Source organism: Narcine bancroftii, chromosome 2 (genome assembly GCF_036971445.1).
Source record: "Narcine bancroftii isolate sNarBan1 chromosome 2, sNarBan1.hap1, whole genome shotgun sequence".
In the NCBI taxonomy this organism is placed as follows: domain Eukaryota; kingdom Metazoa; phylum Chordata; class Chondrichthyes; order Torpediniformes; family Narcinidae; genus Narcine; species Narcine bancroftii.
The window spans coordinates 69,562,434-69,588,482 of record NC_091470.1 but is presented as its reverse complement, the minus strand read 5'-3'; the positions used below and the strand labels follow the sequence as shown (position 1 = coordinate 69,588,482).

Genomic DNA, 26,049 nt, shown 5'->3' with positions numbered 1-26,049 from the left:
CGTTTTATGAGCCAGGGCCTCCTTGGTCTTCTCAAAAGCTTGGGCTTTGTCCATCCAGTTGAGCACCTTCGTCGAGCCCGACATTGGAGCGAAAAGAAGGCACATAATCTTGGTGGCTATGGGGATGAACCTGTTGTAAAATTTCACCGTGGCCTCCACATTGTTGGGTAGGGGGGTGGCGCCATCTTTGGTAATCTTGAGGCCCAGAATGTCAATTTCCTCGAGGCCGAACTAGCACTTTGCTGGATTAATGGTGAGACAGAACTGTGAGAGCCTGTTGAAAAGCTGGCTCAGATGTGTCATGTGCTCCTCAGGCATCCTGCTGGCTACCAGGATATTGTTGAGGAAGATGAAAAGGACGGGCAAGTCTTTGCAGACCGCAATCATGAGGTGCTAGAAAGTCTGTGCCGCATTCTTCAAGCTGAAGGGCATGCGGAGGAACTCGAAAAGCCCAAAAAGGATGATGGTAGCTGTCTTCTGGACATCATTCAGGTGCACAAGGATCTGATGGTATCCCCAGTTCAAGTCGACCTTAAAGAAAAGCTTTGCACCATGGAAGTACGCCACAAAATCCTAGATATGGGGAATGCGGTAGTGGTTGGGCATTGCCATATTGTTGAGGCATCTAGTCTCCACAGGGTCTCTGGCCGCCATTGGACTTTGCTACCAAGTGAAGAGCTGAGGCTACAGGTTGTTGGAATGGTGGACGATGCCGAGTTCTTCCATGAATTTAAGCTCTTCCTTGGCGAAGTTGAGTTTGTCTAGGGCTAGGCGACAGGCTCGCGAATGCAATGGCAGGCTAGTGGTCGCGATTTTGACGCTGCTTCGGCATTATGGCGGTGAACTTGGGGTGCAGAATGGAGAGAAAACTAGCGACGAGGCAGCTATATTGCCTGTGGAGTCTCCACGGAAGCAAGCTGGGTGAAGAGCTCGTTGGACGTGCCAAGAGATACCATCTGGAAAGTCTCTGTGTGGACTAATTGTCTGCCTTGGAGGTCCACCAGTAGGGAGTGTACCCATAGGAAATCTGCGCCCAATAGAGGCTTGTCTACCGAAGACAGAGTGAATAACCAATTGTAGGTCGTCTTGCTGAAACGCACAGGCATTCGCCTCTTCCCAAATGTTTTAATGGTGGTGTTGTTGTCTGCACACGGGGGTGAGCCGTGAGGTCTCGTGCATGTCTTTAGTGACATAGGGGGAATGACGCTTATCTCTGCCCCTGTGTCTACGAGGAACCTGTGGCCCAAGATCCTGTCTTAGATGTGGAGAAGGCTCTTCGGCCAGCCACCGCTGCCACTAACAATGGCTGGCCCCGTCATTTCTCAAAAACAAGCATGGCTGGCAGCACCTGTGAGCTGATGCCCCTAATGCTGTGGTAGAAACACCATTTTTGGTCATACCTTTCTGTTTTCCGGCGGAATGGGGCCTGTTCACGTAGTGGACTGGACTTGGGTGTTGCATTTGACATCGGCTGTGTAATGCTGTTGACTGAGTCTATGGTCTCACGCTTGGAGCTGTAGAGAACATCTGCTTGTGCCTCAACCTTGCGCGGGTTGCTGAAATCCGCTTTGGCCAATACGAGTCTGATGTCTTTGGACATTTGCTCGAGGAACGCCTGCTCAAACATGAGGCAGGGCTTGTACCCTTCTGCATGTGAGCATTTCATGCATGAGGGTGGACGGTATCCTATCGCCTAGGCCGTCCAAGTGAAGGAGCCAGGCAGCCTTCTCACGTCATGAAAACCCATCTGGGGGCTAATGAGGAGGTTTTTAAGAGCCATGTATTTACCTTCCTCGTGGTGCCTGGATGAGGTCATCGACCTGAGAGGTGGCTTCATGATCAAGCGTTCTGATGATATAGAAGTATCTCGTTGAATTGGAGGTTATCTATTTGATCTGGAACTGGGCCTCTGCTTGGCCAAACCAAGTCCGGGGCCCGTTCGTCCAGAATGTTGGCAGCGGGTTCCATTGTGCCGAGTCTTCAGGACGTGAAGACTCATCGGGGTCACAAGTGTTACGGGTTGTACACAAGTGCAACGAAAAGACTGAGACAACAGGCTGAGCGCTCAAGTAACAAAACTGCTTTACTTTGAATTCCGCACTGCAGCCTTTAAGGCTGTGTCTGGTCCCGCACGCTAGGTTCCAGAATTGCATCACGCTGGTGCAAACGCCCTTCAAGTCTGGACCAGAACTGAACATGATCCTGAGTCGCACTGCCGTCTCTCCCCCCTCAACTGCCCAAGTCGTGCTCTGTCTCTCCCCCTCACCCGTTTGAGTTGCGCTGCTGTCTCTCCTCCTCACCCGCTTGAGTCACGCTGACATCTCTCCGCCCGAGTCACACTGCCATCTCTCCGCCCAAGTCATGCTGCCATCTCTCCGCCCAAGTCATGCTGCCATCTTTCCCCCTCGCCCGCCCAAGTCGCTCTGCCGTCTCCCCCTTGCCCGCCCGAGTCGCTCTGCCGTCTCCCCCTTGCCCGCCCGAGTCGCTCTGCCGTCTCCCCCTTGCCCGCCCGAGTCGCTCTGCCGTCTCCCCCTTGCCCGCCCGAGTCGCTCTGCCGTCTCCCCCTCACCTGCCCGAGTCGCTCTGCCGTCTCCCCCTCGCCCGCCTGAGTCGCCTTGCCGTCTTCCCCCTCGCCTGCCCAAGACACGCTGCCATCACTCTCTTCCCCTCACCTCGCCCACCCAAGTTGCACTGCTATCTTTCTCCCCCTGGGGCTGTACCAGTGCCAGGGAAACAGTCCCCTTCTCAGTTCCCCTGGCGTGGTACAGCGGTTTCAACTGCATGGGGGATTATGGGTAGCAACAACAGCCATTGAATAGTCAGACTGACTGAATGCACCATGACGCTGGACGAGCTCAGTATACAGCGATTCTGAGGCACTTATATAGTAGAGGAACACAACAGGATACATAAGAGTTGAGCCAGAGTCGCATAGGGTCATGTTTGGCACAAAACTCCATCTTTGATAAGAAGATGTCATCTACTGAAAAATGTGTCAGTTTATGTTAATACCATTATCTCGGTGTAAAAATATGATGCCATCATCATAGTGTAAAAGCATAATTTAACATTCAGGATTGCAGTCAGGATGACATTTGTCTTTTGACTGGGAGTTAGTTACACAGAGAATCTGAAAAAAATATTGCTATCTGTGGATCAGAGGAGACTTGAAATAGTCAAAATCACAAATACTTGAGGGCAGAAAGTGCATTAATATTTGTTTACATGAATGCAATCTGAGCAAAAATGGCTGAAATAACAGAGGAAAACAAGTTAGTGGCAAAATTTAGAAGAGAATTGAATTATAAAGAATGTTCCCCAAGAAGTGGGACAAGCAGAATAATAGTTCAAGACAGACCAGAAGGGCCGAAGGGCTGTTTACTGTGCTATTATGTTGTATGCTTCCAAGTTAGTGAACCATTTGGATAGGGAATGGAATTTCTCTGAGTTCCAACATTAACTTGACTGGTAGAATGTTTCCTCCTCATTTTATGAAATTATTTGAAGGAAAAATGTGTGGGGGTATGAGAGAAGAACAGGGAACTAAGATGATCAGCTAGCTTCACCAAACATTTGGTACAAGCATGATGAAGTTAATAACCTCTTAAACTACATCAATTTGAGAGAGGATTTGAACCCTCTTTAATTTATTAAATTTGCAACATTTATGTTCAAATCTTTTTCCTGTATATATAGTGAGAGAGCAACTGAAAGAACTAACTAAGCAATATGAAAAGTCTGAGAATGACCTCAAAGCTCTTCAGAGTGTGGGACAGGTGAGAGTTTATCACTTTTTCATGAAATTAAATGGCATTTTTCTTCATTTCCAATAAAAATAAATAAAACCAATTAATTTTTCTCAGATTGTTGGTGAAGTGCTGAAACAACTTACAGAAGAGAAATGTAAGTAGCAAAATTTTATTACAGTTTATATTGTTGTTCATAACAAAACAATTTTAAAATTATACAATCTTTTTTCCTGTGTAGTTATTGTAAAGGCCACAAATGGACCACGATATGTTGTTGGCTGCCGTCGACAGGTGAAGTATTCAAAGATCATACAAGCAAAATGTGTTTAAATCTATTTTCCTATACACTACTGCTTATTGTATGGTTTATTTAATGTATACAGAAGAAATAATTGAGCAATTAAGTTGTCAGTGCTTCCCACCACACACCCAATCTTTCCTCAAGCTAAATTGATAAAGCTTTTGGTTTGTTCAAGGCATACTCCATGGGTGTTAATTTGCTGCCCAATACATCAGTTTGAGCATTACACAAGTCATAGTGAGAACTTGTAAAGAATCAATGCTGCTTCCAGTGGCAAGCTCTCTGACTACATATATCTGAACTCTCAAGCTCCAAACATTAGAATCCAGCTAAACAAAAAAATCTGCAGATGCTGGGGTCAAGCACAGTGCACCAAATATGCTGGAGAATCTCAGCAGGTCACGCAGCATCCATAGGAAATTGGTTATCCTTTTCTACTTATGGATGCTGCATGACCTGCTGAGTTTCTCCAGCACATCTGGCATCCAGCTGTCTTCTCCCAATTTCACTCCTGGTGTTCACTTCAACCTCCTTGTATCCTTCATATGGCACTCTGAGAGCCAGGGTTCCATTTCCTGAGAACTATCAATAAAATGATTTTTTTTTTCATTAAGTCAGAAACCATCAATTTTAATTTAGAGTCAATTAACAAACATTTAATGCACAGTATATATAATGGTACAGAAATATAATGTCCAACATCCAAAGACTAGTTTCAGTGATCTTAATGTATCAATGGATGCAATGTTGTTTGATAGCATTTCACAAATGTCAATAGAAGTGATTGCCTTGTTTGTTTTCAAAAGTACATCTCGTAAGTAGGTTCTTGCTATGAACAAGCAGCTATGTTCAGAAAGACAGTGGTGTCTGTTTGATTACTGTGGGAAAGTTGCGCAGAACATAGAATATTACAGCACAGTACAGGCCCTTCAGCCCACAATGTTGTGCTAACCTAAACATATCTACCAAAAAGTCAAACTAACCCCCCCCTACCTCATAATCCTCTATTTTTCTTTCATCTATGTGCTTTTCTGAGAGTCTCTTAAATGTCCCTAACGTTCGTGCCTTCGCCATCACCCCTGGCAATCCATTCCTGGCACCCACAACTTTATGTTTTTTTTAAAAAGTTAAATAAAATATCCCCTGATGTCTCCCTTAAACTTTTCTCCCTTTGTACAGATGACCTCTATTGTTTGCTACTTCCTCCCTGGGGAAAAAGCTGTTGGCTGTCTACCTTATGTATGCCTCTCTTAATGTTGTAGATGTTCATTAAGTTACTTCTCCTCCTTCTTCGCTCCAAAGAGAAAAGCCTTAGTTCTGCTAACCTTGCCTCATAAAATACATCTTCCAATCCGGGCCACATCCTGGTAAATCTTCCCTGCACCCTCTCCATAGCTTCCATATCTTTCCTACAATGAGGTGACTAGAACTGAACACAATATTTTAAGTGTGGTCTCACCAGATGTTTATAGAGCTGCAACATTACTTTATGAACCCTGAACTCAAATCCTCCAGCTAATGAAGCTGAGCATATCATAGGCCTTCTTAACTATCCGTTCAACCTGCACGGCATCCTTGAGAGATATATAAATTTGAAACCCAAGGTCCCTCCGTTCTTCCACATTGTCAAGTATCCTACCATTAACCATGTACTCTGCCTTCAAGTTTGATGTTCCAAAATGAATCACCCTTCATTTCTCTGGATTGAATTGAATCTGCCACTTTTCTGCCCATCTCTGCATCCTGTCTATGTTCCTGTTGTAACCTATGACAGTGTTCAACACTATCCACAACCCCTGTCTCATCTGCAGACTTACTGGCTCATCCCTCTACTTCGACAAGGTCATTTATAAAAATCTCGAAGAGCAGGGTTGCAGAACAGATCCCTGTGGAACTCCAATAGTCATTGACCTCAAGGGACAATAATACTACTCTCTGCTTTCTACAGGCAAGCCAATTTTGAATCCACACTACAAAGGTTCCATGGATCCCTCGCCTCTTGAATTTCTGAACAAATCTCCCATGGAGGACCAAGTCAAATGCCTTACTAAAATCCATATACACATCTACTGCCCTACCCTCATAAATTTCTTTCATTACCTTCTCAAAAATCTCAATTAGACTCGTAGGCATGACCTTCCCTTAATAAAGTCATTGTTGACAATCCCTGAGAAGACTGTTCTTTTCTAAATGTTCGTAAATCATGTCCTTAAGAATCCTCTCCATTAGTTTATCCACCACTGACGGAAGACTCACTGATCTATAATTCCCAGGATTCTCACCATTACCTTTATTTAAAACAAGGGGACCACATTTGCCATTCTCCAATCCTCCAGCATCTCCCCTGCAGCAATCTCTTCCCTTCCTTCCCATAGCAATCTGATGATCTCATCTGATCCCAGGGACTTAATGATCCTAATGTTTTGAAGAAGATCCAACACTTCATCTTTCTTAATATCAGCATCATCCAGCGCACAAGCTTGTTCTATTGTAACCTTACCTTGATAAAGGTTCCACTCTCAGGAACTCCCCAACCTCCTCCACCTCCTTTATCCATAAGCGGCCCTACCTTCACTCATCATCCTTCTGATCTTCACATTTGCTTAGAAAACCTTACTGTTTTCCTTTTACCTACTTTCCAACTCCTTCTCATAGCCCTTCTAGCTCTCCTAAGTCCTTTATTAAGTTCCTTCCTGGCTACCATACAATTCTCATGAGCCCTTCCTGTGTTATTTTTTTGCTTCCTAAATCTAATGTATGCTTCCTTCTTCCTCTTAACTAACTGCCTCAGCTGTTTTGTCAACCAGGTTTTCTTTTTTCTACCATTTTTTCCCTGTCTCAGAACCCTGAATCCAGAACCTTGCGCAAGTGGTCCCTAAACATCCTCCAGGTTACATCTGTGTTCCCAATTTACTCTCCCTAGTTCCTGCCTTATCCCATCACAATTATCCCTTCCCCATTTAAACATTTTATCATTTTGTTATCTTTTATCCTTGTCCATTGCTGTGCTAAAGCTCTGGGAGTTGTGGTCAGTATCACTGAAATCCTCCCCCACCAAGAGGTCAGTCACCTGACCAGGTTCATTACCAACTATGGCCTCTTTCGACGGCTGATCCACAGGAATCCTTCTTGGTCACATCTGACAAATTCAGTCCCATTTATCCCTCTTGCAGTAATGAGTTGCCAGTCAATATTTGGGAAGTTGAAACTTTCCATAACCACAACTCTTTTATTTCTGTACTATTCTAATATCTGCCTACTTAACTTTTCTCAGTGTCCTGAGGACTATTTGGGGGCCTAAATATTGCTCCCAATGCAACACTGGCTCAGTAGACACTCTTCCACCCTTTTGGCAGCTATGATACTATCCCTGACCAGTAATGCAATTTCCCTTCCACCCCCTCCCATTTTACCTTCCATCCTAACCCTTTTAAAACATCTAAACCCCTGTACCTGCATCAACCAATCTGTCCTCATATTAGCCATGTCTTTGTAATGGCCATAACATTGTAATTTCATGTACTGATCCATACTCTTAAGTTCATCTTCTTTATTTGTTGTACTCCTTGCATTGCAATAGACACATTTGAAACCCTCCAACATTTATGCTTCCTCCTATGCCTGTCCTTCCCCACAAACCTGCAACACATTGCATCATCCTTTCAACCTTATGCTCTATTTTCAGCCCTCGCATTCTGGTTCCCATCCCCCTGCCAAACTAGTTCAAACTCTTCTCTACAGCTCTAGCAAACCTGTCAGCCAGGATATTGGTCCCTCTCCAATTCAGGTGCAGCCCATCCTTTTTGTACACTTCATGCCTTTCCCAGAAGAGATCCCAATGATCCACAAATCTGAATCCCTAATCCCTGCACCAACTCTTCAGCCATGCATTCATCTGCTGCAACGTCCTATACCTACCCTAACAGGTACATGGCATAGGCAGCAATCCTGAGATGACCACCTTTGAGCTCCTGCTTTTCGGCTTCCTTCCTAATTCCCTATATTCCTTCTTCAGGACCTCATTCCTGCTGCTATTTGTGTCATTGGTACCAACATGGACTACAACATCTGGCTGCTCACCCTCCAGCTTCAGAATTCTGTGGACTTTATTTGAGATGTCCCTAACTGTGGCATCAGGGAGGCATATACCATCTTGATCTTGTTCACAGAACCTCCTATCTATTTGCCTAAATATCAAATCCCCAATCACTCTTGCTCTCCTCTTCTCCCCCCTTCCATTCTTAGCTGAAGGGCCAGAACTGCACGAGAGACCTGATCACTACATCGCTGGTAGATCAGCCTCCCCAACTGACTGCCTATTCCCCTTCCCTCTCCTAACAGTTACCCAGTTACCTGCCTCTTACCGTTTGGGTGTGACTGTCTGCCTATAACTTCTCTCTATCACCCCCTCTGCCTCCTAAGTGATCTGAAATTCATCCAGCTACAGTTCTATCGCTTGATCTGTAAGGAGCTGCAGCTGGATGCACCTCTTGCAGGTGAAGTAATCAAGGACATTTGCACTCTCCCAGATTTCCCACATATTGAAATCAAAGTATTCCACTGCCCAAGCTGCCATCTCCACTACCTACTCTTTGTAACAATGCAAAGATCTCACCTGACTTTACCTCTTGTATCCCCTCAACCTCTGCTCACCAAAGTGTCCCGCTCTCACAGTCCCTAATGAGCACCTACCTCTTAACACTGCTTTTGCATGCAAACCTATTTTGAAGATTGGTTGCCTTTTGAATTAACATCCTGCTATCCCTGTCAATAGGATGATGATATGCATTTCCCTAACATTCCTTTGATAAAGCTTTAAACTTATATGGGAGAATTTGTGTGGTCAGATTTCTGTAGGTCAGATCTTCTATAGCCATGGTTCCCCCACATTATGATCAGATTTAAAGCATAGAAGCTGAACTCTTTTGATCTGCTCTTTTAGATGCAATCTATTCAGGCCACATTGTTTTCCTGGAACTGCAATACTTCATGTTGACAAAAGTTAATCACTTTAAAATCTATTAGAGAATTTTCAGATTGCTAAGGAATGTAAATACTGTATTTGAAGAAATTTTGCATTTGCAATTATTGTCAGTGCTGGTGCTTTGAAACTACATGAACACACACATGCACAGACATTGGCAGAACTTTAAACAAAGGTTTTACTATAACAATCCTAAATCAATTCATTGCCCTAGCCTTTCAGCAATCTCTGTACATCCCCATGCTTCAAAAATCTACATTTATGTTTAAATTTAGACATACAACACGATAACAGGTCATTTCTGCCCACGAGTCCATGCTGCCCATTTATACTGAATTATCCTACACCCCCAGTACACTTCGAATGGTGGGAGGAAACTGGAGCCCTCGGGGAAAAACCCACGCAGACACTGGGAGAACGTACAAATTTCTTACAGAGAGCACGGGATTCTAACCCCGGTCCCAATTGCTGCTGCAGTCAAGGCATTGGGCTAACCACTAAGCGAACTGTGTTGCCCAATAAAATATTTATTTCCATTATATTATCTGCATTAATTTTCATTTACTTCTCTTTTCCTCATCTTAAACCTGTTAATGGACTGATGCCAGAACTGTCGAGTGATTAATTACTCCATTGGGATATCTGAATAAAATTGTGTATATGTAAAATAAGACCATAAGATATAGGAGCAGAAATAGGCTATTCAGCCTACTCAGCCCCACTTCCTGACCTTCTCCCCATAACCTTTGATGCATTGGCTAAAATACCTTTGTATTTTCTATATTTTAACTTCCAGATGTATTAGTTATCTACTTGATTTAATATTTGTATCAAAGGAAGTTATCCATTGTTTAAAAACTATTTTTATAATCTAAATACTTAACTTGGGTATTATTACATTGTTGTGGAAAATGTAAATCAGAAATATTCCCAGTAAAAGGTACAAATCACCTCAGTTTAAACATTTGTCCTAAAAATTCAATCTGATTTAAATAATCAAGGTCTGCTTGGCATGGATGGCTTGTTATTTTAATTTAGATTTATGGGATTATGTGCTGAAATAAACAGTGAAATGAAACCTATCATGAATTGAAGCTACATCAAAAGTACTCTTGCTTCTGACCAGTAGTAGAAATGTATTTCCTGGAAAGTATTCTTCTTTGGCTTGGCTTCGCGGACGAAGATTAATGGAGGGGTAACGTCCACGTCAGCTGCAGGCTCGTTTGTGGCTGACAAGTCCGATGCGGGACAGGCAGACACGGTTGCAGTGGTTGCAGGGGAAAATTGGTGGGTTGGGTGTTGGGTTTTTCCTCCTTTGTCTTTTGTCAGTGAGGTGGGCTCTGCGGTCTTCTTCGAAGGAGGTTGCTGCCCGCCGAACTGTGAGGTGCCAAGATGCACAGTTGGAGGCGAGATCAGCCCACTGGCGGTGGTCGATGTGGCAGGCACCATAATACTATAGTACAACTCTGTTTATTCAAAATGGTCAGGACCGGGCCTATGTTGGATAAATGTTTTTCAGTGGACAACTGGTCATTTTTTAAAAACAGCCAATAGCAACAGTAAATCATTTGTGTCAATGTTTAAACAACAAGGATTAAACAATGTTTAATTCTTACAAAATAATTCTGGCCACCGCTGATCCCTAACATGTCCCAACGGCCATTGCTGATCATCGAGATCTCAGAACTGCTGCCGCTGATCCCTGGGGAGGCTTCCCGGGCCGGTGGAACACTCACTGGAGAGTTGGCAGGATCCAGTTTCCCTGATCACTGCAGCTCCTGACGCCCGAGTCCTGACTCCAAATCCTCCCCTAAGCCTATCACACATGCACACCAGGGAGAGGAGGGAGGGGAGATGTTGGGAGGGAAGGCAACTGAGCCCAAGGTGCCGCACCTGCCTGGGAGGCCGCTCTCCTTGATGACGCTGAGACAAGGGATTCTTCCGACTGCTTGTGGCTGGGAGACAGCGGCATGCAGTTTGAGAGGAAGAGCTGGAGAAAAAATTTAATAGGGGAAGGTAAAGAAGAAATGGGAAGAGAGAGGGGAAGGAGTTATGTGAAACAAGGACAATGGTCGTTCTAATTTTATGTCAGGTGAATTTTTTTTTCAACTTCTGAGGTCAGTTCTGCTCCGAAAAAATTGCAGATGAACAAGGATTTCTGATTTGTTTCCGATATCCTCATATATCCAAATTTTTTTTAAAAAATCAGATAAATGAGGATTTTGGAGAATCAGTGTTGTACTGTACATTGCTATAAAACTAAAGAACGCATTTGGCCAATTAGAACTGTATCAGTGCCATCAAAAAGCTAACCACTTGGTCCTACTTCCTTGTTCTTTCCATATTCATGGTGTTTTATTTTCTTCAATAATCAATTTACTCATTGAAAGTTTTTATTCGGTCTGTCTTACCACTGGCAGGTAGTGCATTCAAAGTCCTTTCCATGTGCTTTCTGAAAGCAGATATCTATGTTTGACCCTTGTTTATTTAGCTAATTATTTTAAATCTGTCTTTATTCTGCCCTTCAAGATGTTGTAAACAATTGCACTTTAATTATTCTAAATGTTTAATTATTTTATGCATTGCTATCAAACCTTAGTTTTCTTTGCATCAGCCCATTTCCTGCAGTTCATTCCTAATCTCTGAAACTATTCAAGAAAACAAGCATTTCAGTTGATTTAGAAACTGCCACGGTTTCTTAAATATGCTAATTTAAAAATAGTCATGTGTTTCTTGTTTTTGATCCCAATGTTTACCTTCCTTTTTTCTTATTAGTAGTGGACTGTTTGTGTTAAGACAGTAACCTCCAAAGGGAGGGGATTGATATTTAGATCATTAGTATAGTGGTTTTCTTTTTTAATGTAACATTATTTGCCTTACTATTTGTATTTGTATTGCTTTATGAGATTTGTTAATACTTTATTTTATTTAATAAATCAATTAAAATATTGAAAAAGAAAAATAGTAATATGTTCTATTGTGTTTTAAGGTAACGTAATTAAACAAAAATTGTCCGTATCTTTCACGTATATTATGTGGAGAGAGATAATTTAGCTTTTTTTAAATATGTCAACTTCCCTTTTTGTTTCATATCAATACAGCTCGAGAAAAGCAAATTGAAACCAGGGACTAGGGTTGCCCTGGATATGACAACTTTAACTATAATGAGGTAGGTGTTTCAACAAAAGTCTTTTGCTTAAAAAATCTTTCAATATTTTAACCTGATAATATCACTCATGCAATCAGATTGAACAATTTTAGTTCCTGCAGCTCTAATAATTTAGGAGAATGTTCTTTATAAAAGGAATGTATATTATTCAAGTAAATAAAAGCATGGTATAGAAACAGCAACAACAATTATTTGAAAATGCTAATATATTCTATTTTTGCATTACAATAATGTATAGACAAAATATCATGTAAGGAATATAGATAACTTTCACATACTGTGTGGAGAGAAATTATTTACTTTTTAAAATTTAAATATGCCCAGCAGAAGCCTTTTTATTCTGTGTGTGTGGTGGGGGTGGGGGGGGGGGGGGAGTGGGGTGGGGAAGAAAATTGATTCTTCTAGTCCATTAACATTTCTTTTTCTTTAATGTAAATGCAGCTTGAAAAAAAAGCCCCTTGAAACATGAGACTAGATAGAAGATTCCACGCAACAGAATTTAGTCTTGGTGTTCATTCTTTTGTGATTTATTAAGGAATATTTTGGAATTGTGAATTAATTAATTAATTGCTGCTATTAGAAACCAAGGATTCTTTTCTCCTGATTTTGCTTGGGAGCATTTGAATAAGATAACATTTATGATTCCATATAGTTCTAGTTTGTCAATTGTAATGATTAAATCATAAATGTTGTGTACTTGTGTAACAGGTATTTGCCAAGAGAAGTGGACCCATTGGTGTACAATATGTCGCATGAAGATCCAGGAAATGTTACTTATTCAGAGATTGGTGGATTGGCTGAACAGATTAGAGAACTAAGAGAGGTTTGCAAAAAAAAAAATGGCATTATGAAAATATTGATCTATGTTCTATGAAACTGATGGTGCTTTTCAATCAGTTTTGCTGAAATTGAAGTTCTGCTTATAGGTCATAGAGTTACCACTTACAAATCCAGAATTGTTCCAGCGTGTGGGAATCATTCCTCCAAAAGGATGCCTACTTTATGGACCACCCGGTAATCAACTTTTTCCATTAAATTATACTCGAGCAATTATAAATGAACTTCATTAAGCCAGCCATATTAAATTAGTGAAATATATATTATAACATTTAAATTTGTAGTCATTCCTAGAAGAGCCATATCTGCGTCATTATTCCTTTGGGGAAGGGTAGCAAATGTATATGAATGTATAAAGTGGTTCAGTATTCCATGTTGGAATGGAAGAATATTGGGTGACCTGAATAATTTATATAATAACATTGGGCATTTTCTTTATTTTAAAAAAAGTTGTCTGGTAGTGACGCAGTAGCAGTATATTACTGCTGAGGTGCCATGAAAAATATTTGGATTTCAATCTCAATTGAACACATATTAGGAGCATTTTACACAAGGGAGGATGTTGCAATTATATGTCTAAAGGTAAAACCAAGAGCAATTACATGGGAATGAAAAGTTTGTCAGACTTCCAATTTGACTGAGAAATTGTGTACAGCAGAAAGCTTAAAATAGCATTAGTATTCACTCAGGTAACAAGCACAGAGTTGTGGGAAGTAAGGAAAACAAGCAATGAGGTCATGGAACCTATTCAGATTAAGGAGGATAAATCCCCAGGGCCTGACAAGATATTCCCTCGGACCTTGAGGGAGGCTAGTGTAGAACCTGCAGGGGCTCTGGCAGAAATATTTAAAATGTCCTTAGCCATAGATGTGGTGCCAAAGGATTTGATGGTAGCTCACGTTGTTCCATTGTTTAAAAAACGTTATGAAACTAACCATGGAAACTATGGGCCGGTGAGCCTGATGTCAATAGTAGGTAAATTATTGGAAGGTGTTCTAAGAGATCGGATATACAATTATTTGGATAGCCAGAAACTGATTAGGGATATTCAACATGGCTTTGAGCATTGTAGGTCGTGTTTAACCAATCTTGAGAGTTTTTGAGACAGTTACCAGGAAAGTTAACAAAGTTTGCGAATGTCACAAGGTCCCACGAAGGAGGTTAGTCAGGAAGGTTCAGATGCTAGGTATTCATGGTGATGTAGTGAACTGGATTTAACAATGGCTGGACGGGAGAAGCCAGTGAGCAATCATGGATGACTGCTTTTCAAACTGGAGGCCTGTGACTGGTGGTGTGCCTCGGGATCGGTGTTGGGGCCATTGTTTGTCATATATTTCAAAGATCTGGATGATAATGTAGTAAATTGGCTCAGCAAGTTTGCAGATGACACTAAAATTGGAGGTGTTGTGGACAGCAAAGAAGGTTTTACAAGCTCGCAGGGGGATCTGGTCCAGTTGCAGGGCTGGCACCAATGGGTGGATATTTGTGGCCATTGGGCCCCAATTGAGGTATTGTGATTTCCCCCCCCCCCCACCAGCTTGTGGCCATTGCCCCCCACCCCAAATGAGTTATGTGACCCACTCACCCACAGCATTAGCTTTGCTAGCGTCACTTGTTTCCACACGACATAAGCAGCGCGTTTATTATGTTGGAGGGAAGGGGAAGTGTGATGACAGCGCATGGAAGAGGTTAATGGTGGGAATTTCCCCCCCACACTGCTCAGCAAGTTTTTGAACAACAGATTGTGCCCCCTGCCCACCTTGGTTATCCTGATGCCCCTGATTAGACTTGCTCTACTGACCCTGACCAGCTGAAAAAATGGACTGAAAAAGAGCAGATGGAATTTAATGCAGACAAGTGTAAGTTGTTGCATTTTAGAAGGACAAACCAAGAAAGTAATTGCACGGTGAATGGTGGGGCACTGAGGAATGCAATAGAATAGAGGGTTCTGGGAATATGGATATGTAATTCCCTGAAAGTGTAGTTGTAAAGAGGGATTTTAACATATTGACCTTCATAAATAAACATATTGAGTATTGGAGTTGGGATGTTATTGGTAAAGTTGTATAAAACAGTGGTGAGGCCAATTTGAAGTATCGTGTGAGTTTTGGTCACCTAACTATAGGAAAAATATCAATAAGATAGAAAGAGTGCAGAGATTTACTAGGATTTTGCCTGAACTTCAAGAATTGAGTTACCGGAAAGATTAAGCAGGTAAGGACTTTATTTCCTGGAGCGTAGAAGGATGAGGGAAGATTTGATAGAGGTATTTAAATTTATGAGGGGGATAGACAGAATAAATGTAGATAGGGTTTTTCCACTGAGGATAGGTGAGATAGAAACTAGAGGACATGGGTTAAGAGTGAAAGGAGAAAAGTTTAGGGGCAACTTCTTCACACAGGGTGGTGAGAGCGTGAACGAGCTACCAGCTGAGGTAATGAATGCGGGTTCATTTTTAACATATAAAAAGAATTTGGACAGGTACATGGATGGGAGAGATATGGAGGGCTATGGACTGGTGAAAGTCAGTGGGGCTAGGCAAAAAAAATAGTTCGGCACAGACTAGAAGGGCCAAAGAGGCCTGTTTCTGTTCTGTAGTGTACTATAGTTCTATGGCAAATTTTACATGTTATCATAAAAGGTTTAATTGGTCAAAAATGGAAAAACCATACCTTAAGGAAATCATCTTGTCTCAATGGTGTAATTTTATGTGTTTTGAAGGCAAAAAATGTAAAACTGACCATTTTATTTCTTTTCAGGTACAGGAAAAACACTCTTAGCAAGAGCTGTTGCAAGTCAATTAGACTGTAACTTCTTAAAGGTATATTATAAACTACAAGTGAATTGAATCTGTCCATGAGGTTGATTCCAAGGATGAATCCTTTGGGGGGGAAAAAAATGAGTAGTTCAATTCTGTACAGTATTCTCATTTTTTTGGAGGACATGTAAGATACTTATAAGGGAGATGTTTCCACTGATTTTCTCAAACTATGGATTTAGAATATTACTTATCACTACAGCACAGTATAGGCCCTTTGGCCCTCAATGTTTTAATATTCATTAAAAAAAGTACTAATCTCACCCTACCCTTTTTTGCCTAGCCCCACTGACCTGCACCAGTCCATAACCCTCCATATCTCTCCCATCCATGTACCTGTCCAAATTCTTGTATGTTAAAAAATGAACCTGCATTCATTACCTCAGCTGGCAGCTTGTTCAACGCTCTCACCACCCTCTGTATGAAAAGTTCCTCCTAAACTTTTCTCCTTTCACTCTTAACCCATGCCCCCTAGTTTGTATTTTTCTTTCATCCATGTATCTGTCTCAGAGTCTCTTAAATTCCACTAATGTTTTAGCCTCCACCATCATCCCTTGCAAGGTATTCCAGGCACCCACAACTCTCTGTGTAAAATAAAAAATAAAAATAAAAAATAAAAAAAATCAATAAATAAATAGATAGACCGATATCTCCCTTAAACTTCCCTCTCTTAACTTTGTATGTGTGTCCTCTGGTGTTTGCTTTTCCTACCCTGGGAAACAGGTGCTAGCTGTCCACTCTTTCCATTCCTCTTATAATCTTGCCTCTCATCCTTCTACACTCTAAAGAGAAAAGTCCCAGCTCTGCTAACCTTGCTTCTTAAGACTTGTTTTCCAATCCAGGCAATATCCTGATAAATCTCTGCCCCCTCTCCATAGCTTCCACATCCTTCCTATAACGAGGTGACCAGAAGTTTAAACAATACTCCAAGTGTGGTCTTATTTGTAGAGTTGCCACATGACCTAAATACTCCTGAACTCAATCCCCCATTAATGAAGCCCAGCATCCCATAGGCCTTCTTAACTATCCTATCAACCTGTGCGGTGACCTTGAGGGATGTATGGATTTGAACCCCCAAGGTCCCTCTGTTCATCCACTCTCTTAAGTAACCGACCATTAACCCTGTACTCAGCCTTCTGATTTGTCCTTTCAAAAAGTATCTCCTCACGCTATCAGGATTGAGTTCCAACTGGTACTTTTCTGCCAAATTCTGCATCCTGTCTATATCCTCTTGTAACCTTCGACAACCTTCAGCTCCATCCACAACTCCTCCAATCTTTGTGTCATCTGCAAACTTACTGACTCATCCTTCCATCTCTTCATCCAGGTCATTTATAAAAATCACAAAGAGCAGGGGTCTCAGAATAGAAATTTGCGGCGCTCCACTAGTCACCAACCTCCAGACAGAATATTTTCCTTCCACTACTATTCTCTGCTTTCTTCCTGGAAGCTAATTTTTTTTCCACACAGCCAAGGTTCCCAGGCCTCTTGACTTTCTGGTTGAGTCTCTCGTGGCAGACCTTGTCAAATGCCTTGCTAACATCCATGTAGACCACATCTACCACCCTACCCTCATCATTTTATTTGTTCTTCCTCAAAAAACTTAATTAGGCTAATGAGGCACGACTTTCGCTTTACGAAGTCATGATTATTAACCTTGAGTAGACTACTTCTCCAAATGCTCATAGATTCTATTCTTAATAATCTCTCCAATAGTTTGTATACCACTAATGCAAGACTTGCCGGACTATAATTCCTAGGATTCTCCCCATTACATTTTTTAAACAAGGGGACTACATTTGCCATTCTCCAATCCTCCGGCACTTCGCTTGTGACCAAAGAAGATTCAAAGGTCATAGCTACTGCCCCAACTATCTTTTCTCTCACTTCCCAGAACAACCTGGGATATATTGTGTCTGGCCCAAGGGACTTATCAATCTTGATGATTTTAAGAAAATCCAACACCACCTCTTCCTTAATTTCCACCTTGTCCGGCACACAGATCTGTCCAATTCAATCTCACCCTAATCAAGGTCCTTTTCTCTTGTGAATACTGAAGCAAAGTTTTCATTTAGGGCTTCCCCAACCTCCTCTGCCTCCAGGCACATGTTGCCTCCTTTATCCTTCTGTTCTTCACATAGGCATAGAATGCCTTAGGGTTCTCCTTAATCCTACATGCCAAGCACTTCTCATGCCCCCTTTGAGCTCTCCTAAGTCCTTCTTTAAGCTCCTTCCTGGCTACCATATATTTCTCTTGAGGCCTTCTTGTTTCTTGCTTCCTGTATATAACATATGCTTCCTTCTTACACTTGGCTAGTTGCCACAGTTCCCTTTTCCCACCATCTTTTCCTTGTCCAAGTGAGACAAACCTACCCTGAACCCAGCACAATTGGTCCCTAAACTTCCTCCACGTTACTTCTGTGCTTTCACCCGTGAACATCTGATTTGATTTAGTTTGAAAATGTAGAATTTGGCAATTAAGGATTGAGATGAGTACAAATGTCTACATTTGGGATAGTTGTGTACCTTTGGAGTTCTCTTATTGCGCATTTGTATATTTTTGATTCACAGTGTGAGCAGATCCAAGATTCCTTTATTATCATGTAATAGTACAGAACCTGTAAAATGACACAAAATTGCCTTTCCCTGCTGTAAGGTAGACATAGAGTTGCCATTAGTGACACACGGCACCCCTTACATTACAAGAGAAAGAGAGGCAAAAGAGAGTCCCTTCAAATTCACTGAGTGTCGGTGGATTCGCCTCCAGCGCCACCACAGTCTCTGCAGCTGGACAGATTCCTGCTCGGTCCATCGGCAACCTGAGATCCAGATTCAAACCGATCAGTAAGCCTTTAGCACCCTCTTGAATTCTGGCTCCGATACCTGGTTCCTTTGAGCCAGCCTCCAGAAGCCCATATGGTTTCCCTGACCATAAGTCGCCCGCAGCCTCTGTGGATCCTTCAGCTGATGAGCCCTCGCTGGTCCGCCACTGTAGTCACCGTCCTGTAGGGTAGTCTCCTCTGCTCCTCCTCCTCAGCTGGGGTGATTGTTCTGTTTCTGGTGCCCTCTGCTGGTCCACTGCTTCCTGAAATCTGAAACTCCTTGTGGCAGACGCCACTATCTTGAGCACAGATCCATGGTTGGATGATTTTAGTTTACAAACACTATCAGCTCCTTTAACAGGCGATTTAATGCCTGTATGATGCTGCCGGCAATAGGACTGGGTGGTTGGATCCTTTGGAGCAGCGCTGTGCCTCCACTCTCCTAGGTCTATCCAGTGGCAGTGCTGCCATTTAAAAAAAAATTCTGTTGAAGCAGAAAATCATCTGGGGCAAACTGAAGGGGTCATTTGGCAGTTTCTAATTATAAACATAACCTGTTGATTTGAGTATAGTTTTGAAAAGTCATTTTAAAATTTATTTTCATGTTTAATAGGTTGTATCCAGCTCTATTGTTGATAAGTACATTGGTGAAAGTGCTCGTTTAATCAGAGAAATGTTCAACTACGCCAGAGATCATCAACCATGTATCATTTTTATGGATGAGATAGATGCTATTGGTAAGCTTGTTGCCTGTAACTTTTCAGTTCAAATCATTAATTTGTAGCAACAATTACAGATTTATGCTAAGTTAGTGTGCTTATTGCAATTTAAAAAGGTCCATAAAACTACATATGTTTAAAGTTAAATTATCTAATTTTTAATTCTGCTCTAAACCCTCTATGTGACAAATGTAAAATTACTGAGGCTTCTTTGATTCACATGTTTTGGATTTGTCCTAGTTTAGAAAAAATTTGGAAAGATTTTTTCAAACATTATCAGTGATTTTTACAGTTAATTTGGAACCTTGCCCTTTAATTGTTCTTTTTGGATCATTTCAAGATGATGACGTTTAACTGACTTAATTCAAAATTGAATTTTATCGTTTACTTCATTGATAGCTGATGTGTAATTTTGATTAAATGGAAAGAAAACACTCCACCGACACATACACAATGGTCAAATTATATTATGTTTAAGTTTAGAAAAAATTAGATATTCCATTAAACATTCAAATACTACTCCCATAAAGACATGGGGCACTTTTATGGATCATTGTCGTAATCGAAAGTTTTAGGGCTGTCATACCCTTGGAAGCTGCTCTGTCTGTTTCCAGGTTGTCATCACTTGATACCCACACAATCGTTTTTTTTTTCATATCTTGCATAGTGGTAGGGGTCTGGAATTTATGGGGTTTTGTATTTTTCTTCCTTTTTCTTGTAATTTGTATTTCATTATATAATTGTACTATTTAATTTTTATATTATTGTAAACTTCAATAAAAATATCTTAAAAAGAAAAACTTATTGTACAATCCTATTATATCAATCCTATTCACCAGAAATAGTAAAATAAATTGTATAATGCAAAATCTAATAAATTATGTAAAATTTTTATAAAATACTGTTTAGTTCAATATACTTTGGAAGAATGCAGTGTCCTGTAGAGGGTGCAGGAAAGCTTTAAGATTAGAGTGTATCTGCATTTTTAATCAAAAGTGAAGAAGGTTGAGAGGAAATCTGACAGAAGTAAATAATCATGATGAATTTGGATGTTGTAAATAGAGAGAACAAGTTTCTATTAGCAGGTGTTTTATTTGACCAAGGAATACAAATTCAAAGTTATGGATTGGGGAGTGTAAACAAAAAAAAAAATTAATGCAGAGAGTAATTATGATCTTTAAATCGCTACATGTAAAAGAAGTGGAAACAGACAGACATTAATCTATAAAGGAAATTGAGTAAGCTCTTTAACAAAAATAATTTGTGGGGCACTATGAAAAAGAGAAAAGCCAGCATGAATTTAGTGAGCTAAATAGCTTCCTCTTAGCAATTTTTTTTTGTAAAGTTGATCTTTTTAGTTTTCTGAACTTCTATAAGAGGTGTTAATTTATTTTCAAACTTAGTCTCAAATAAACAATTTGCAATTTTATTTAGGTGGTCGCCGCTTCTCTGAAGGTACCTCAGCTGATCGTGAGATTCAACGAACACTCATGGAGGTAATTTTGATATGGGAGGGAGCATTGTCCACCGTCAATTACCATTTACCCTCAGATGGTTTATACAAAATAAATGTAGTTTCGTGTAAATCCAAATTAAAAACAGAATTCTAGAGATAGGTCATGGTCTGTGGTCTAGATTAAAGGTTCCAGCCCGAAGCTTTGACAATTTTTCAGGTTAGACCTGCTAAGTTCCTTCAGCAGATTACGTTTCACTCCAGATACTGTACCAGCATTATTCCTCAGTATTATTCAAACGTTGTAGGGAATCAATACTAAGAGTCTCCGTACCAATTTACCTTGAAATATAGTTTTCCACAACTATTTGGAACCACTTAACAGTTAATAATTCCCATCAGTAGCTTTGTACAAATTATTGTATATTGTGAGCATGTTCTGAGAAGGAGCACCAAACACCAGCTTTCAATTATTCATGTTTGTTCTCCTGGCTAATGGTGCCCCAGCAAATTTGAGAGATAAAAATGTTAATCTAGAGTTTTTTTTGTAGTCAGTGAAATCTTGCAGATATAATTGAAGCTTAAAACTGAAGTTTGCAATACAGTTGTCTTTTCTCTTCCTTCATCCGTTCGTCCCTTCGAGTTTTTTTTAGGTCAAATTGGAACTGCCCTTCCAACTTTTCCTGATGTTTCTTCCACCATTTTTGTTTCAAGGGTAAGGGACTGATTTGATAGTCTTGCCCTTCATAATTAATACTTGGCGTATTATCTACATTCGTTCAAAGTTAACATTACTTGAAGTATTGTGAACTCCATTTTAACTGAGCCAATTCCAGAACCAATGCATCAACTATTAGAGAAAATTTTAGTATGGTTGAAGCTCTCTGTTACATAAGATCTGTTTTGCAGCAAGTGTCAGGTTTTGATACTTACATCTATTTATCCTTGAAATGGTGAATCGTGTGAGATCTCTTCATTGAGGTTTCATAACTTTGGCATAGAATGCTTTATTTAAGCAATAATAAATTATTGTATTAAATATTCAAGGAGCAGAACTAGTTTTATAATGAACAAATAGAGTGGAATATGTGCACATCAAGGTTCATACTTGACTTGAGATTGCCCTTGTCAACCTCCTGTGCTTTGGATCAAATTGATATCTTAATTGTATTACCTTCTAGCTGTTGAATCAAATGGATGGCTTTGATACTCTTCACAGAGTTAAAATGATAATGGCTACAAATAGACCAGACACATTAGATCCTGCTTTGTTGCGTCCTGGAAGACTAGATAGAAAAATTCGTAAGTACTCTATGAATAAAATTGCAATTGTTTTAGGAAGAACATTTTACATGAAATATTAGAAATTTAATCTAAATTAAATGTGTACTACTAGATATTGAACTTCCAAATGAGCAAGCAAGATTGGATATTTTAAAGATCCACGCTGGCCCCATTACGAAACATGGTGAAATAGGTATGAGTTTTCTCACCTAATATGTAAGAATGAAAATAGAATTTTATTTATTTATTTGATTAAGTATTATGGCTAGGTTTAGAGTGAATAAGTGTCATTGTTTAATGCTGTAATTTATTTTCAGATATTGGATGTAGCTGATGTTGCAGTATCTCACTGGATTTAGTGTCTTCTGAAATTACAATAAATGCTTCAACTGCATTAAGCACCTTAAAATTCTCTATTTGCTAATTTTGAAGTAATGTAAATAATGTTTAATTCAAATTGACTATGGGTTGAAGGTGAAAGGTGAAATGTTTAAGGGGAACTTCTTCACTCAGAGAGTGTTGAGCGAGCTGCCAGCTAAAGTGGTGAATACAGGCTTCATTTTGATATTTAAGAAAATGTAGATAGCTATATGGGTGGGATTATCATCCAGGTGCAGGTCAATAGGACTAGGTATAATAATGGTTCAGCACAGACAAGATGGACTGAAGAGCATGTTTCTGTACTGTACATTCTATGGTTCTAACTCTTTCATAGTACATTTATAGCATGAACAAGGCATATTGACTCTGAATTAAAGAATAATGCAGGTAGTCCAACAAAATGCAAGTTTTTTCTGATTTATTGTCAGAGTACATACACAACATCACATACAACCTTGAGATTTATTTTTTATGCAGGCATGGCAGAATTACCACTAATTGGTATTGCAAAAAATAAACTGTACACAATGTAAACATGTAAACAAATAAAAGATCTGTAAACAGATGAATGTAAACAAACTGACTGCAATATAGAGAGTACAAAGAAGATCAATGAAGTGCACAAGAGTCCTGAAATGACTCTCTGATTGACTTTTGTTGAGGATTCTGATGGTGGAGGGTTAGCAGCTGTTCCTGAACCTGGTGGTGCGAGTCTTGTGGCACCTCTACCTCTTTCCTGATGGCAGCGGCGAGAACAGAGCGTGTGCTGAGTGGTGTGGGTCTTTGATGATTGCTGTTGGTTTTGCCTGTGATGTCCTGGGCCGTGCGCACTACCTTTTGGAGGGCTTTACACTCAGGGGTATTGGTGTTCCCATAATAGACTATGATGCACCCGGACAGCACATTTTCCACCACACCTCTGTAGAAATTTGCCAGGATTTTTTGTGTCATGCCAAACCTCCGCAAACTGCTTTCAAATGGTTATCCAACCCTTTCAAATACCACAATCAAATCTTCCTCCAGTACTCCATTAGGAGATTTGAGTCACTCACTGCCTTGACTGTACCTTCACTGAATTCTTAAGATGTGATGCATATTGTAGCAAATTTATCTTGAGGATGTGTTGGGATTTTTATCTGGACTTGGTGCATTTGTACAAACACTATATTATATGAAAGCCATGAAAGACCCCAACAATGAAGACGCTGTTTACATCCGGTACCGCACGGATGGCAGTCTCTTCAATCTGAGGCGCCTGCAAGTTCACACCAAGACACAAGAGAAACTTGTCCGTGAACTACTCTTTGCAGACGATGCCGCTTTAGTTGCCCATTCAGAGCCAGCTCTTCAGCGCTTGACGTCCTGCTTTGCGGAAACTGCCAAAATGTTTGGCCTGGAAGTCAGCCTGAAGAAAACTGAGGTCCTCCATCAGCCAGCTCCCCACCATGACTACCAGCCCCCCCCACATCTCCATCGGGCACACAAAACTCAAAACGGTCAACCAGTTTACCTATCTCGGCTGCACCATTTCATCAGATGCAAGGATCGACAATGAGATAGACAACAGACTCGCCAAGGCAAATAGCGCCTTTGGAAGACTACACAAAAGAGTCTGGAAAAACAACCAACTGAAAAACCTCACAAAGATAAGCGTATACAGAGCCGTTGTCATACCCACACTCCTGTTCGGCTCCGAATCATGGGTCCTCTACCGGCACCACCTACGGCTCCTAGAACGCTTCCACCAGCGTTGTCTCCGCTCCATCCTCAACGTCCATTGGAGCGCTTTCATCCCTAACGTCGAAATACTCGAGATGGCAGAGGTCGACAGCATCGAGTCCACGCTGCTGAAGATCCAGCTGCGCTGGATGGGTCACGTCTCCAGAATGGAGGACCATCGCCTTCCCAAGATCGTGTTATATGGCGAGCTCTCCACTGGCCACCGTGACAGAGGTGCACCAAAGAAAAGGTACAAGGACTGCCTAAAGAAATCTCTTGGTGCCTGCCACATTGACCACCGCCAGTGGGCTGATAACGCCTCAAACCGTGCATCTTGGCGCCTCACAGTTTGGCGGGCAGCAACCTCCTTTGAAGAAGACCGCAGAGCCCACCTCACTGACAAAAGGCAAAGGAGGAAAAACCCAACACCCAACCCCAACCAACCAATTTTCCCCTGCAACCGCTGCAACCGTGTCTGCCTGTCCCGCATCGGACTTGTCAGCCACAAACGAGCCTGCAGCTGACGTGGACTTTTTACCCCCTCCATAAATCTTCGTCCGCGAAGCCAAGCCAAAGATATTATACAGTAACTTAGTGCCCAATGCTTTTTGCTGTAATTTTAGAAATTCAATAACATTAAAGATAATATTTGAAAAAATTGAATCAAAGAATGTACCTTTTATCAATCAAAATTAAACTATTCTATTTTCAAGATTTTTTCTTTTTAAGATGCTGGTCGACTTAAGAAAATAGAACACTTTTTATTCCATATGTGTTTCATAAATGTTTCAACATGCCCTTCAAGATTCAACTCAATTTAAAGCTCCATCTATTATAATTAAGAGTATCCCACACTTGAAATACAAAGTCCCGCAAACACATGTAATAGAAAAGGATAGTTATATAAAGACCTCACTTGGTCTATCAAATCTAGCAGTGCATGTAGAAACAATTTAACTTCTAATAAGTTTCTTGTTAGTATGTACAGTAATGGTTTAGCATTGTCATACACCACCAGGTGGAATTAATGGAAGAGATTTTATTGGTGAATTTTATTTTTCAATTTTAATTACATTATTGTAATTTTTCCATCCTATGATCTGCTTTCGTTTGCAGATTATGAAGCAGTTGTCAAGCTGTCAGATGGATTTAATGGTGCTGACTTGAGAAATGTCTGCACTGAAGCAGGTACATTTAAACTTCCAATTTTCATTGAAATATGTTTGCATTCATCTAACATTTTTTGGCAGAGCCAAAGATTAAATTATTTTCACTGAAAAAGAAATGTAAAGATGAATGTGACTCTTCTTCACCCTTTTCCACTTCCCGTATCATCCCCATCCACAAATTCCCCAGTTTTAAAACTATTTACTACTGTTACAGCATGAAAATAAATATTTAATTCAATGTTTTCCTTCAGGTATGTTTGCAATACGTGCTGATCGTGATTACGTTATCCAGGAAGACTTTATGAAGGCTGTTCGAAAAGTTGCTGATTCTAAAAAACTAGAATCCAAACTTGATTATAAACCTGTATAAGTTAACCAAATTTTTTTTTTTAAACTGTGATTGTACGGTTGTAAAATGGTTTAAATGACATGTATACATTCAAATGGAAAGGAATTGGATGGCTTATATATTGTAATTCATTACATACGCATAATAGATGCTGCAGTAGGCTACCACAGTCTGGTATTCTGCTACATTATATATGTAATTACCTGTTTTTAAGCCATAATTTGGTTGCAGGCATCAATATTCTGTCAAAATTTTTCATGAAAAGAAAATGTCACCACTGAGACCTGCCTGACTT

The 26,049-nt window shown here is 40.6% G+C and overlaps 1 protein-coding gene across 1 annotated transcript; it reads left to right on the top strand.

The window, feature by feature from the left end:
* The first annotated feature begins 1,948 nt into the window (after positions 1–1,948).
* On the top strand, positions 1,949–25,775 carry psmc6 (proteasome 26S subunit, ATPase 6). The gene is made up of 12 exons (XM_069915487.1): positions 1,949–2,069; positions 3,697–3,776; positions 3,864–3,903; positions 3,988–4,040; positions 12,136–12,203; positions 12,912–13,026; positions 19,294–19,417; positions 20,834–20,895; positions 22,034–22,154; positions 22,249–22,329; positions 25,353–25,424; positions 25,657–25,775. Exons 1-12 carry the CDS (start codon positions 1,949–1,951, stop codon positions 25,773–25,775), a joined length of 1,056 nt encoding a protein of 351 aa, XP_069771588.1.
* The last annotated feature ends 274 nt before the right edge of the window (positions 25,776–26,049 follow it).